Source organism: Neolamprologus multifasciatus, chromosome 15 (genome assembly GCF_963576455.1).
Source record: "Neolamprologus multifasciatus chromosome 15, fNeoMul1.2, whole genome shotgun sequence".
NCBI classification, from domain to species: Eukaryota; Metazoa; Chordata; class Actinopteri; order Cichliformes; family Cichlidae; genus Neolamprologus; species Neolamprologus multifasciatus.
This window is the reverse complement of record NC_140453.1, coordinates 8715677-8730786: the sequence shown is the minus strand read 5'-3', so window position 1 is coordinate 8730786 and position 15110 is coordinate 8715677. Positions and strand designations below refer to the sequence as shown.

The 15110-nt window shown below is 39.4% G+C and overlaps 1 protein-coding gene and 1 long non-coding RNA gene across 2 annotated transcripts in view; one reads left to right on the top strand and one right to left on the bottom strand.

The window, feature by feature from the left end:
* The window catches only part of sgk1 (serum/glucocorticoid regulated kinase 1), a 34567-nt gene that overhangs the window by 13147 nt on the left and 6310 nt on the right, over window positions 1-15110 (bottom strand). Inside the window, exon 3 of the mRNA XM_085132890.1 lies at window positions 3608-3823. Coding sequence (XP_084989016.1) covers window positions 3608-3823 — 216 coding nt within the window. The remainder of the gene's footprint in view (window positions 1-3607; window positions 3824-15110) is intronic.
* LOC146501516 (uncharacterized) overlaps window positions 3838-15110 on the top strand; it is a 28624-nt gene continuing 17351 nt past the window's right edge. The window contains exon 1 of the long non-coding RNA XR_014869355.1: window positions 3838-15042. This is a non-coding gene — a long non-coding RNA (uncharacterized LOC146501516). The remainder of the gene's footprint in view (window positions 15043-15110) is intronic.

Sequence of the window (15110 nt, the reverse complement as noted above, 5' to 3'; positions counted from 1 at the left end):
AAAAGCAAGTCAAATACTCAAGAGAAACAAATATAAAAGTAAGATTGTTCTTGTTATTTTAGTTGGTGTTCTAAAATCCATTTTATGGCATATATCTAAATACACTAAAGGAACAGCTATATACTGTAAAATAATATCTATGTACAGTAGAATAACACCCAAGTACAACAAAATAACATCTAACTACAGTGAAATAATCCATATCAAGACAAATTTGATTCATTGCTAGTTGATTAAAAGGTCAAAATCCGTTCCTTCCCTTTAGTTAATGCTTTTTCGCTTAATTTGCTAGAATAAAATATAAAGGGGGGGGGGGGGGGGGATGCAATAAAATAAAGCTAAGCTGTTTTGAAATCATCAGTCTAAGTTGATATTCTTAACTATATAAATGGTGACTATATGAGGTGTGACCTTTTTGACTGCTGGCATTTTAAAGCACGCTGGTTTTCTCCCACACTGATTTAGGCTTTCATTCCAGCTAGCTCCCCTCGACATGTCTTATTAAGGCTGGATTCCCAGTGTGAGACTTCACTGATTCTCTTGGTTTCCTGTTCTAAAAAGTGGTTGGATCGCTTGCTTTAAATGACAGTATAACAGCATCATTGTTCTTCAGTCAGACAGAATGCCAAAATGAAACTCATCTCGTTCAGTTGGGCCAAAGACATTTACAGGATACAAGAGTTGCTGCAGGAAGACTGCAGGGAGAAAAAAGTGCCTCTGAAGCTGATATACTATGCTACATATTAATATATAGAATGTAATTGTTAATGATACTTTGGTATCTAAATAGCATTTTATTGTTGAGGTAAGATGAGCTAGTCAACTTACAAACTGGAGGTTGCATTTGCTTCTAAAAGAGCAATGCACACAGGAAGGGGCTAGAATGACTAGGCAAAAGTAATCACTGTGGATGGGTACACAGTTCTCATACTCTCAAAGGGTACCAATGGGAGTAAAGTATGCACTAACTGACCTACGACTAGGTGTGAAGCAAAATGCAGTGTTTATATAATGGATTATGCATTATATAGCTACGGGGCTTAGTTAATAAATGTCTAATATGCTTCCCAACCTATAATTTATCAATCACATGTATCCTTTGCTTCTGTTGAAAGCCACTTTAATTTTTGACTCAAAGCTGAGTTGTGTTTACCTCAATATCTGACCATTTCTTCATCTAAATGATTATTTAACCTGTTCAATTACCCAGGTCTTTCAGTTTCATTGAGTTTTGATGGTCTTTGGTCATCACACCACTTCTAGTCTCTTCCTGTGTGCATGGCTCTTTATAAGTAAGCTTTCATAGAATTTTCTCTATTATTTATTTGGATTTCTGTGAATCTGTTGCTTAAAACAAAAATAGCTAACAACTTGAATGTGGAAATGACTCTTTAATAAATTTGCTTAAATCTCATCTATATCCCAAACATGAAAAATGGGCCCTGACTAGACCAGGCAACAGAGTAGAAAGACTAGATTGATAAGTATAAAAGGAAAAATGTATTTTTAATGCAAAACCTTTGTCTGGGAAGCATAAATAAATGTAATGGAGTCAACATATCCGCATCTGAAGTTGGATGTCTTTTACTTTGTCAAAACATTTCTTTGCATGTGACAGGCAGAAATGACTCACACATACTTGTGTGTAAACACACAAGTCCCAATAGTAGCTACTTAAGCTTGTCCCACTTTTTCTTTTTCCACATACAACATAACTGGCAGCTGTCACAGGACCGGCAGCATTTGCATCTCAGGGCATTCCCATCAAAGTGCACTGCCTTGACAGATATTAGTTTTCAATGATGTTGCCGTCTGTCATCAACTTTTCAAAGTGGCTCCTGGTAAACACAATCTTAGCCTACTTTGTTGTTCCACATTGCAGCACGGAAAACTTAGTAGTCTCCCATGAGTGTTTTTTCAAGATCGAAACAAGCCGAGGGATAAGGATGCGTATGCGTGTGCCTGTGTGTCTGCACAAAAGTTATTCCAATCCCATCAGTTTGTTCACTCATTCAGAGGCAAAGCTTTGAGCAGTCTGCCTGTCACATCAGTCATTTTACCTCTAAGTCTTTATATAGCTGACAGTTGCTGCATCTTTCCATCGTTCCTCTCAGACACGAATACTGTAAACAAATATATGACTCACTGTTCATATCCCCTCATACTGTCAATATCTTATTCTACAGTCTACAATCGCTTCACCATTCATGCTCCTTTCTCATTTCTCCTTGGATTTACACTTGCATCTGTCTTTCTGCCTTCCCCGTTCCCCCCCTCCTGACTAACTTTCCTTTTCTTCAGGTTGTTTATTGATTCAGCGAAGGTCTGATGGAGTTGTATCCATAGCGATGGTGAATCTGGGGTTTCTGTTCATTAATATTTCATCATATTTTCCAAAAGAAGACAAGCGTGGCTTGTTGAAGCAGAAAGAACAAGGTTGAAGAATTTATTTAATTGTATTTTTTTCTGTGTTGGGATCAAGGGGCGGTAGCGGTCTGTGTAACTTGACAGTGAATCATCGGATGAGGCAAATTTAACAGCGAAAAAAGAAAAGAAGCATTTCGACTTTTACCATCAAAGGACTGAGGAACTCTGGTCTGGGTTCATTATATATGTATCCGCAAAAACACTGAAGTAAAAAAAAGATATAAAAAATAGAGTTACTCACAGAACTTCATTTATACCAACAGAAAAAAAAATCTTGTCTTCTTTTCTTAAACTTAACAGCTTACCGCTACCATAGCTAGGTAAAACCAGTAAACTGTTAATTATTTATTAAGCTGGGCGATAAGAACTTGAGTTCACTGAATAATTTTGGGCAGTAGGAATGTGGCATGCCCTATTATCCAAGGGGAGAGAGGCAAATATTAAACCATGTTAATTTGTTATACATTTACCTCAGTAGCAACATTTTGAAGCAGGTGAATGACACTTTCATTACATAAAGATGAAGAATGGCGAAGAGGTAATAAAAACTGGTAAGCACTTATCTAGTAAAGGTCCTTAATGCTGCTACAAAGGTGAACTCTACTCTGAATACAAAAGGGAGGCTATAGTGCTCAGCAATGCAACTAGCATTTGCATTTTGCACTACAGAGAGTAGGAGTCAAACGATCCATAATAAAACTGTAGGTGCCGTGGAAAACAGATCTTCATGTAGAGCATTATCTTCTAAAATCATGTCAACATTCACTGAAAACACACTGCACCACAGAAAAAAGAAAATGAGCTGAAATTAATGTTTGGGGAGGATTTGACACAGACCTTTAGAAATCCTGCAAAATACCACAAAGACTTCCATTACCTACTTTATGGGAGCACTGTAGCAGTAACTCCTACTGCCTGGTGGTGCATTTATTTAATCAGTCTTTTCACATATAATATATAGATTTTGTACATAACCCAGGGAAAACAATGGAAATGTTTTATTTCCACATACAGGTATTATAGATATTATATAACAACAGTTTTGGTAATGATTTCTTTGGAGATTTCCTTAATTTTCCTGCTTAATACACCTGGAATTCCCATCACTCTTGGATCCACTGTTTATCTCAACAAGTTAGCATTTGATGCAATAATCGGAGTAGCTGTAGAATAAACTTGCCTGTGTACGCTGGCGTGGCTGCCAGGTGTCCTCTAGGGCGTAGCTGATGTAGGGCCCGCTGCAGATAGAACACTCCAGCATGACGGGGCTGGCCAAGAGGGGTGAGGCGTGAATCCCCCAGGATGAGCAGCCACACAGGTGGAGGTCAGGCTCTGCTTCCTTCTGCTTGCCTGTACCGTCACCATGATGGCGACCCAGCATTTTCCACTTCCTAACCTGAAGATTTAGAGAAGTCGTGTTCTTTCATTAGCCAATAAAGTTTCAAACAGAATAATATCCAAGACTAATATAACTTTATTGATACGCTGGTTATAGCAGGAAAAAACCTGGATAGTTTTGCAGTATGACACATTTACCGGTCAAGGCAGTTTAACCAAATTACTAGTTAAATTATGCCTCAAATTATGTGTTTAAAAAAATTGTGAGTGACTTTTTTAAATTTGATGGATTAAACTGTACTGGGTTTGATCCATTCATGAATCAAATAACTGAGACTCGGATTTGCTTTGCACTGGATAAAGTGAGTGAGTCAGGCTCAGTCTTAGCAGTAATCTTCTCTCTTGTGACAGCTGCACAGTGACACATGCTCCAGAGGACAATTTCACCACAAACATCCTCTTCTCAAACACTACTTAGCGAGTGGCCAGCAACACTGCCAGAACACATATCAGAAACAGAAATAATTTAAGAGCTCTGTCACACACACATATGAAAGTGAGAGGAGGTCTGGGAGAGAAATACAGTATATCACATATGTGACAGTGTAAACTAAAGTCAAGGTGCAAATATTTCTTGAGGAAGCCAAATCACACTGATATATGTGCCAGTGACCTAGAAAAGCTCTTATGTAAGGGAAATGTTGCCCTTGGCATGCAGAGCAGACAGGTTCAGTGACTGGAGCCATTATCAAGGCCTCTATCAGTGGTCACTGCTCCACTCACCCAACATTACAGCCGCATAGGAGTGCATGAAGAAATACAGTGTGTGAGTGACGTTGCATGTGAGCATATTTGAGGTGAATTTTGCAACTCGGTGTAAAAAGTTTCCCGTATGTGGATAGTTCAGGTCTTGATTTTAGCTGTTACCCAATGTTAGAAGGAGAGTTCATAATGAGCTGTTTTCTCTGGTCACATACTGTTCCAATGACATTTAGTCATAGTCACTGTCTTAAAGGAACAATCAAGCATTTTATAAAAATGTGTGTTTGCTTCTGGCTGAGGTTTACATAAGAATGGATGGATAAGATTTCCTTATCTGTTTGTTAATTCAGCTAACGCCAGCAGCCAAACAGCCTAGCTTAGCAAAACGTATAAAAAAAGGTGTGAAATATGTGAAAACAACTTTTTTCCATAACAAAAGTTAATCAAATCTATGTACCAGAACGTCAGAAAGAGGAAAAATTATATGTTTTTTATATTTGTAGAAAAATGTGAGAGAGTCACGTTAGGTGCTGTTTTGCTGTTCTGAACAGTGGCTAGCAAAACAAAACCAAAAAAGACTACAAGGAGTAAGTAGCAAGAAAAACAGTTTCTCTTTTAAAAAAACATCCCTCTCATGCACACCAGGAGGACTAACAGCTTTGTGCTTTACAGTGTGTTGTTAAGCTGTGACACAAATACTTCACTGCCAGTGTCGACTTGTTTCAGGTGACCCAGATAAATGGCTACTGAACTTCACTTCACACTGAACCTCAGTAAAATAGTAAGTATGCACACCCATGAATCAGTGTCTTCTTAAAATGAGGTTAGATTCAGGCAGATAAATTGTACTGGAAACCTTTTAGAGTGGAGCCTGTAAACTGTATATGATTGAATATCTTAACAAATCAAGCTAATAAGTTAGCATTCCAAGTAATGCCCCATAAATTAATGAATTATTACTGTCAGTCTGTTTATATGCAAATTAAAACCAAAAAACTTCAGGGAAAAATATGAGTTTGTGTCTCTGAGGTTGTGTTATTTTTGTATTTTGACATAATCAGGTTAGCATTTTCTGTCTTTGTGTTTTTGCTAGGCTAACTACTGTAGCTACAGACATGAAGTCAATATCAGTCATCTTATATAGTCAGAGAATGTATATATTTCCCCAAATGTGACAATTCTTAGTAATTTACATAAACAGGAACATAGCTCTGTGGTTTTAATAAACTTAAACTTACCATTGTGAAACCAGTTAGAGACTTGTTGATGTATGAAAGGATGTACACATTTAACTTCATATTAGAAAGGAAATGTGATACACCTGAGTTGTCAGTGACTGAATGTGTGGTTTTGTGCATTTCATCATATGTAATTATGTGCAGTATTACCCTCGGTATGCAAGTCTAAATCGAACGAGTGCTATTTATTAGATTGGACCATACATGTTTATCATGCATGCTTTTTTATTGAATGGCCTCTATCTGAGCCTCCTTCTGGGGTTATGAAAATTCATGTCCGCAGGGAGTGCATATCACACGCACACATACAAATATATGTATGCCGTTTCCATATTCCCAGTCCTTTCCCTGCTCCTTTGACCTTGTTTTGTGCTGTGACCAATAAGAAAACAGTGGTTACATTATGTAAGCACTCTCCAACAAGATCTGTCCTTTCACCTCATCAACTCAGGAAGTAATATTTTCCATGTTTATACCAGGAGACATCAGCTACATAGCTCTGTGAAAACTCAATCTGAGCAATTTTTAAAGCTTCCTGCTTCCTGTCAGCAAGGAGAAAGATGGCTTTGGCCAGTAATAAATTAATATAAAACTGCCTAAAGGTATGCCCTTAAGCCCCATACAGTAGACTTTGCCATGAAACTGTATGATAAAGCTCCAAGTCAAGAGGCTTTTGCACAGCAGATAACAACAGTGTTTTTTGGTGCTGTCAACAACCAGCCCACGGCTCAGCTCTCTCTCCTGGTAACCCTTTTGTGGCCTTGTCCTGCTTATCCGTTCACATCCTTCACCAGCTCCTCTCAGTATGTAAGTCTAAATCGACCTGGCTTAAATTGAACAGCAACGTGAAGACAAAGAAAAATATGTTTGAAACACAAAACGATAAACCAAGATGGTCTTACATAAAAATATCCAATTATAGGTCCCCCAACCTCCCCAAACTGTTCTTAGATGGCAAACAGGTCTTAAAATTAATGAGAGATGGTAGGAAATCTGATCCAAGTAGTGAACAGGCTATGCCTAAACTATGATTCAGACAGTCCACGTGGAATAAAATCACCAAATGTGTGCAATATATCCAACTGTAAATCGAGCCCTAGCCAGAAAAAAAAGGAGAGTTCTGGAGACCCGAAATTAAAAACAAGACAGAGAATAATACCACTGTTAAAGAAGGAAGTGGATAAGGAGTAAATTTGGAATTTTAGGATTTGGATATTGACCCTAAGCTGCTTTTGAGCTTTCATCTGGGCTCATTCTAATTTTCAATGGACTTGCTTGAATGCTTTCATCTTGAAATCTCAAGGACTGCGGTGACAAGGTCTCTGAACCCTGTCTTCTTAGCAATACATTAATATTCATGGTCATTTACTATGCCTCAGCCCACGGCCCTTTTTAAAGATAATATAATGCTATCTTTTCCCATTTTTTGGAAGTTTTTCCCCACATTTCTTTATATATTATATATTGATAACTACGCATTTAAAAAAAATCCTCAGCATTTAAATTAAAATTGATTAAAAAACAAGGCGGCAACATGTCTGGCTGAATTTAAAAATGCTGCTTCATGGTTCATTGTCCCATGTTGGCTTTTCTGCACCTTATACTTCATTCTGTTCAATAATTTCATACTTTGTTAAGCAACATTAACTTTTATGTGTTATACTTAAAAAAAAAACCAGTGAACCCATCTGAGGACATACAGGTTTGTTTGTTTTTTTAAAAAAAACACAGCAAAATAACAACTTCCTGCTCAACTTCTTGATGAAGACTTGTTTTTATATTCATCAGGCCCAACTAATCCCAAATAGCTAGGATAAATTAAAAATGTTTCCCAAACGAGAACTTGGGTCTCAGGAGGTTATTTATTTAAAGCTAGAATAAAGATCTGACTCACCTACAAAAAGATAGTTGAAGCTACTTTCTCTTGCAGTATAAACTAGGATGTTTTCTCATAGGACAACAAATATCCAGTCGAAATCTATACATTACGCACATAGTGTACTACACAGGGTGTACTAACAGATTTAGGCCAAAATTGAGACACAAATTACAGCAAAATGCACACAATGCACAACAGGAGCAGCTTGTATTTGGGTACTAAGGCCACAGTACAGCACAAAAATCATTTCCAGCTGAGATGAGCATGTTACTGGGAGAAGCAAATGTTTTGCCTCAGTCTCGGGGAGCTGCTGAGTATCTGTGGCACAGCATTTCTGGCTTTAGCTCTGGGACAGCAAGGGGGAAGATGGGATTAGCGGGGTTCTCAGGGTAGATTAGAACAACAGTAATTCCCAAATTCCCTCACAATGAAACAAGCGAGTTTTTTTCCAGTGGGTCAAGAAAAGAGGAAGAGAAGTAGTAACGTGAATGTGAATCTCAAGACAGTCATTAGCATTAACATAATTCAAAATATTTGTTTGTGTCAGTTACTCTTATTGTTTAACCCTGTCTTCAAACGCTCTTTGTTCAAAATATCAGGTAAAAACATCCTCAAACTAACCTGTCACTACATGTGAAGCAGTCATAAAACAGGTATCTCTTCCTGTGTACCTTGAATGCCTTCAATGTCTGTTCAAACTTCAGAGATTATCAGAATACCTCTTAACACCACAAACAATCTGCCTTACTTTCTCTGCCTCACCTGCCTCTAGTTTGTTATTGATAGATCTGGCTGAATCTCCACAAAGCAAAATTCCCACAGCAGATACAGGAAACTCTAGCCAAGGTATGAAGTGCCTCCACTCTGTTTATTTATCTTTTCTTGGGGCTTGGCAAAGAAAAAAGCCTGCCTGTATGATATTGCAGTAACAATGGAAACAAATGCACTGTGCCATTTTAGAGCATATATATGCATTCACTGTGAGCAAAGATGAGAGATCATGCGAGAAAAGCAACTCCAAGTTTGCAGCGCCAACCACATTCTTCGCTTGCCAGAGCACTTGGCCGTGGAACAAAAGAAAAGGAAAGGATTAGCAGTTTTCCATTGCTAAGTTTATGCTAAACAGTGGTAGCTTAGAAGTGCTTTCCGGGGCCCTGGGAGACTTCCTTTATTTATATGTTAATTAAATATTTTTAAATTGGGGGAGATATTATTAGTCATTGGCGTGACTGGTAATAATGTAAAAGTATCAAGGTTGTAAATGATATGACGCATCCTTTGATGTAGGTAAACTGAAACAGTCAAAAAAAAGTTGACTTCTTCAGATTTTTCCAGGTGAGCAAGCCAAAGCAGGCAGCAGGCCAAACTGACAGCAACTATCTTCATACCTGTGCTAAGCAGGTGTCATATGTGGTGGGGGCTGCTCAGGTGGTAGAGGATCGAACTCAGACCTTCTGAGTTCGATCCCCGAGGTCCTCTAATCTGCATTTTGAAGTTTCCTTGGGCAAGATACTGAACCCTAAGTTGCGTCTGATGTATCCAAGACACTGTGAGGTTGTGAATGTTAATAAAAAAAGTTCTGTGAATGTATGGGTGAATGAGGCTTGTTGCAGGAAAGCACTTTGAGTGCTCAATTAAAGTAGAAAAGTGCTATATATAAGTACCAATCTATTTACCTCACTTCATCATCATACCTCACCAAGTGCAGCATTCAACCGACTGGTGTGGTTTTAAATTTTTGCCGTCACACAGACGGCAAACATTTGTGAACATTCTAAACTATTCAAAAGAGTACCATCAGAAGTTTGTAATGAGGTATTTTTCCCCTGGTATTGGTACAGTATGCATGACAAGCCAACAACTTGGAATGGGATTTTGGCTCCCAGTGCTCTCTGTGTAATTCTTTGTATCAAATATAATTGGGCCTTGTGGGTTGTTACTCTTAATTCCTTCTTATTCCCAGTAGTGGCTAAAACCTATATTTCGACAGTAATGCGATTCACGGTAAATGCGACTCAAGCTGGTGAACAGAGGACAAAGTTCAGTAGTTCATTAAGTACACCTAGTTGCAATTAATACAGGGCCAGCAGCCCTGCAATAAATCATGTCATTTTGTTATTTTGTGGAGGGCATTGTTAAAAAACTGTAAACTAATAAATTTAATTGAAAATGCAGCAGCTTGAGGGTTTCCATCCAGTTTTCACAGGTCACATCCCCCAGCTGGGAGATCTGGCTGGAATCCAGAGTGAGTTTGTGTGCCAGTGAAAAGGTCACAAGTAAATCAGTTGAATCTCTGAATACGACTCACAATTCATTAACCATCAGCGTCATCAAAAAGTAACCGAGTGTACAGCAAGGGCTCTTCTTAGGTAACGCTACGTGAGGAGCCAGAGTCTCAAGTGCAAAGTGCAGCAATAGCACATTTACACTTTAAAAAGAAAATACCACTTATCTGAGAAGTCAGTGTCAACAGCCAGTATGTGGGCCTACAATGGGGCCATTTCTACCTCTGAAGTCTGCCAGCATGTGTGATTCAACACCTTACATGCAGCTGTACTCGTGATCACCCCTACAGTTGCTTGACAGGATCTTGCAAAGGAATTAACACTAGCATCATGCTTCCTCCCTGATCTCCTTCTCTGACTCAGATACAATGCATCAGCATTCGTGGAAGAGGACTTTAGCCCGCAGGGCCTTGTCACTTGCTAAAGGAGAACAGAAAAGGTAGATTTATGATAGACCGCCTCCCTCTGTGGAGAACAAAACGTCACGGCCAACTGACCCATGAGACATAGTGTACAAAGGTACACTATGATCTAGCTGACTCTGACAAAATATTAACAAGAAGAGCTTACTAACTGTCAAATGAGGCTTTTTTCTGGGTCCGAGAACATTTCAAAAGAAACCTTTTGAAATGTGCTTTGCTGTGAGTTAATGGATAGTGAATCCTGTCTCACAGGGATGCATCAGCGTAGATAAATATCACTGTTCTTCTTGACTTCCCTCATCGCTCAGGATTTCTTCGGCCCTCATCCTTTTTGCTTTTTCCTTCCTTCCTTCCTACTTTGGTCTAATATACTCTCTCTCTTTCTCTTGCATGAATGAGTTTTGGACAGTAAACAGAAAAGGGAATAGACTGGGCCAGGTGATTCTGGGTAAGGTTGGTGTTTAAAACATACTGAGTACATGGACTTATTAACAATATCACCTGATCAGCTTCTGGAACAGGATGTAAGGAAATTACTAAACACTAATCCCACAGAGCAAATCAGAGCTGCTCTTATGAGAAATGAAGTCATATACAGTGTTAAGCATTACAAAGTAATGCATTATTGTGCAAAATTAAGTAATCACATTACAGTTACAATTATGTTGTAACTTGTGTTATAATGGTATATTCTTGAGTTATCTGCACACCAGGTGGATAGAAAGAAAAAAAAATCAAACAAACATGCTCTTTTCTCCTTCCTGCGCACTTGCGCTACAGTTAGCTGATTTTTCTGACCTCAGGAATTCGCATGATAAGGTGGGGCCAGGTTTCACAATGAAATCACCCGAAACTCTGGCTGATTGGGACCCACACCCAGTTCCACACCTTGGCTCAGGCGATTAGAGGATCATCAGGGGGTCCTTTTGTCCCTCTGTGGGGGGACACTCCCACTAGGGTTATATCTGGGACTCTCCACCTTTTGACCTTAGAACTGAAGAAGCCTCTCGGATGAGAGGTGAAACGTCTTCAAGTAACTTAAAGAAGTCCAGACGCTTTTCTTTGCAAGCTCCTTTGACTACGATGACCTGGATGACTGAGAACCTTCACAGACATACTTAGCTGATTTTAGTTCAGGTGCTGCAGGAGTAAAAGTTGGTCCAGCAAGACAGCTTTTGAGGACTGTGGACGTTACTTTTATTTTTATTGCACAAAAGGACAGCATGAAGGTAAAGTGGAAACTGCATCCAGGATGGAGCAATTGTATCATGCTGCTAACACAAATTAATCTCTTTGCTTACCTTTGCACAACCAGCATGCTAATGCTAAGCTAGCCAAGATTGCTTTGTCAGCTTTGTGCTCAAACCTAAAAACTGAAGGAGAGATCTTGTGTGTGTCCTCATTAGGATAGGGAATTGTGTTAGTGTGCGGGACAGTAGTCTATAGGTTTATATAATTACCTGGTAGTCATGAGACAGTGCTTTTCAGGTCACTTTACGGAGTAATGAGAAAGTAACAAGTCTTGTAACAACTTACTAATTAGGTAACGTTCAGCATTACTTTTAAGAAAAGTAACAAGTAATGTGTAATACATTACTTTTCGTGATTAATGACAATATATTGCTCTTATATTAAACTATTAAACTGTAATTATTTTATACAGTATAATGTTAGGGGGTTTGCGAGAGGACAAGTAAGTAGAAGGAAAGAACGGTTTAGGAAACAACAGGGATGAGATGCACTTCTATAGCAGTGACTGACAATTAGCTTATGGAGGTCAGTTATGATCCTCAATCCTGCCATCGCTGCAGTTAACATTGCATGTGGGTTTTTTCTGTTAGTCAAAGTGTAGTGAAATCTCAATGCACAGATGTAATATACACTTTTTCAAAAAACACAAAAAAACTCTGAACTTGAACTCCAGTACTTGCTTAAGAATTATTCCGTTTTAAAGACTTTTTCAGTGTCAAGGTAATCCAGGAGTCACTCTTCCAAACTGTGAATAAATACAACACAGTACTTCCTTAAAGTTCCCTGATCTAAAACTCACGATTAGCCCTTTAAATGAGATAAGATTAAGTATAAAACTTACATATTAATGAGTTATATAAGATTGTCTATGTTGTGAAATTGTATTTTTTGTCAAATTCTTAGAAAATAACAGTTTGGACAGTTGTTTTGGGTTTTTTTTTAATCCATTTATATAACAAAATTTCAAAGATTTCTGAGAAAACCTGAATAAAGCACATTAGGCACTCTTGAAATCATAAGCCGAGAGAGAGAAATCACATGTTGGGACAACCAGGAGTCACCAAAAGTTCACGCTGTTTTCATTTTTCATTAAGTCTTCATCAAGAACGGTGCAGGCTCGATTTAAGAGATTAGTGGAAAAGCTGCATTTGCATTTAGCCATGTGTGTGCGGGTGTGTGTGTTCGTGAGTGTATCTGGTCGTCTGCTGTTGTGTATACGGGACAGTGCAGGCCCTCCTTATCAGGAGGATTTATATACTTTTGATTTCTGCTCATGCGTTGGCAGTGGGACACAAACGCTGACCTCATCTTCAATCTCATAATAAAACTATCCTCTCAGCTCTTCTCATCTCTCTCTCTATCACAGTTTTCCTCTGTTTGTGCCCCTCCCCTCAGCTCCCCCAATCCCTCCCTTTTATTTTTCTCTCCAACAATTTTATTATATTTCCACCTTTTTCCACTTCTGTTTTCTTACATTCACTTCCCCCACCTTCCTCTTGCTTCCAGTAAGCCTCATTGCCCCTCAATAAAAACTGCTGTGTCATAAATTTAGCACACTCACACTTTATGACATAATCAGCACCATAAAGCTCGGTCTATATTTAGCATCGCTCACAGGCGCTGTGGCAGTGGGGTGAAGGTGATGTAGCGCACTGTGTCAAGGCCAAGCTGAGCTACCTGCATTTTTAATGGTACCGATGCTTTGTGATTAGAGGAGGTGGCCATTCTGTCAGCGAGGACTGTCTTGGAGAGAGAACAACACTTAAACCTTTGCCTTTTCTAAACTTATCAATTCAGATATTGCACGGTTCATATTTTACTTATTGCTCTGGCCTCTTGTGGGTTGGTTAAAACTTTAATTCAAGTTCAGCACAGCTCCTCTGGCAACAAACAACTGCGATGATATTTTGCTGCCAAGCGCAGATTAACAGTTTCAAAAGCCTCTTCTCTGAATGAGAAAAGCTGCAGTAAGCCGGGCTAAAGTTGAACATTCATATTTGACAATGCAGAGCACAAAAAGCGAAGAACAAGGAGCAACATATCAGACCGCGATAAGTGTCCTGAGAGCGTTTCTGTCATCTGGTGTCAGCAGTGACAGCAGTCTCTCAGCGTCATCATCCCACTTTTTGAAGTTCCAGTCTGAGAGAGCTGTCTGAATAGCTGTTTGCTTTGAAGGGCTGTTGAAATTTCATAGTGAAGACTTTTCTCATTTAAATTTGAGTCAGGCTGAAGTTGGCCTCCTGGAGAACAGAGCAGCGAGCTTGACGTGCGAGGGAAATGTTTCTATCAGTGTTCCATTTGTTGAACAAGCATCACGCTCTGCCAGTGTTTGGCAAGCTGTGCCTGATGCCCTGAGTTGTAAAGTATTTGGACAAAGTGTGCAAAGATACAGCACAGTATGCCGGGAACAAGACCAAACATGATGTTTGTGTAGTGTTTGGCAATGGCAGAACAAGTCGAATGGTGGAATCCCCCATATTAGGACACATAGTAAGGGCTACTGTTTGTATGCTGTCAATCATTGAACTAAATCTTGGATCAAAACCCATTTTCGACTACGTCTGAAATGTGAACAACTACCACAGCTCAAACACTACACTGTAAACAAGCTGTGACTCACCACCGAGCCCCCTCCTCTTTAACCCCAGAGCCACACACAAACACGCACACACCAATTACACCCGCTGAGACACATCAGTACTACTGCAGACACATCTATTGGTTTTGAGGTCAAGAGGTGGAATAGATGGAGAGTCAGCGAAACAAAAAAAAGCGACACGGGAAAGGGAATAGAGTGCTGGGCAACAATAGCGTGCCGTTTCATATCCAAACACACCTTTAGCATGGTTTCTCAACAAACACAGTTTAGCTCAGTGGGATAGTGATGACTCATTCCCTACTGATGCCCATGGGTCTGGAAAAACACACAAGCAGGGAACCATCTGATGGCTAAAATGACTGATAGGCAGTGGGACAGCTATTGTAATCGTAGTTGCATAACCAAGTACATCTGCAGCAGCATCGACATAAAAGGCCTGCCATGCGTGTTTGGGCAAGTCGAGTGTGTTGACAGTTACTTTTCCTCCAGTGCACAGGTGTGAATTTACTTCCTCTTTGGTAAAGATTTTTAACAGAGTATCCGCGTTCTCTGCTAAATGCAGGCCTCCTGCACTCATTTACAGCAACAACAAAGGTGGACTTTGGAAAAACACCCTTTTCTTCAGTTGCCTTATTGTTTATGTTACATAACAGCACTCGTGATGGAGCTTAAAGGGAAAACATGAGGATCTCAACATTATCTAGTCTTCTAAAGCCTGATTTGGTTTGTTTGTTTGCCTTCGGTGGGACATCAGTGAAATGAGTCAAGGGATGTTCTGGAGTGTATCGGGGATATGCTTCCTGCTGCGGGCATGAGGAGATTTTAGGTGAAAAGGCACCAGGTGAGTGGGTGGCCTCTCCCTTACCATGAAATAGGTCACATTCTTCTTGTTAACTTCTCGCTTGCTCT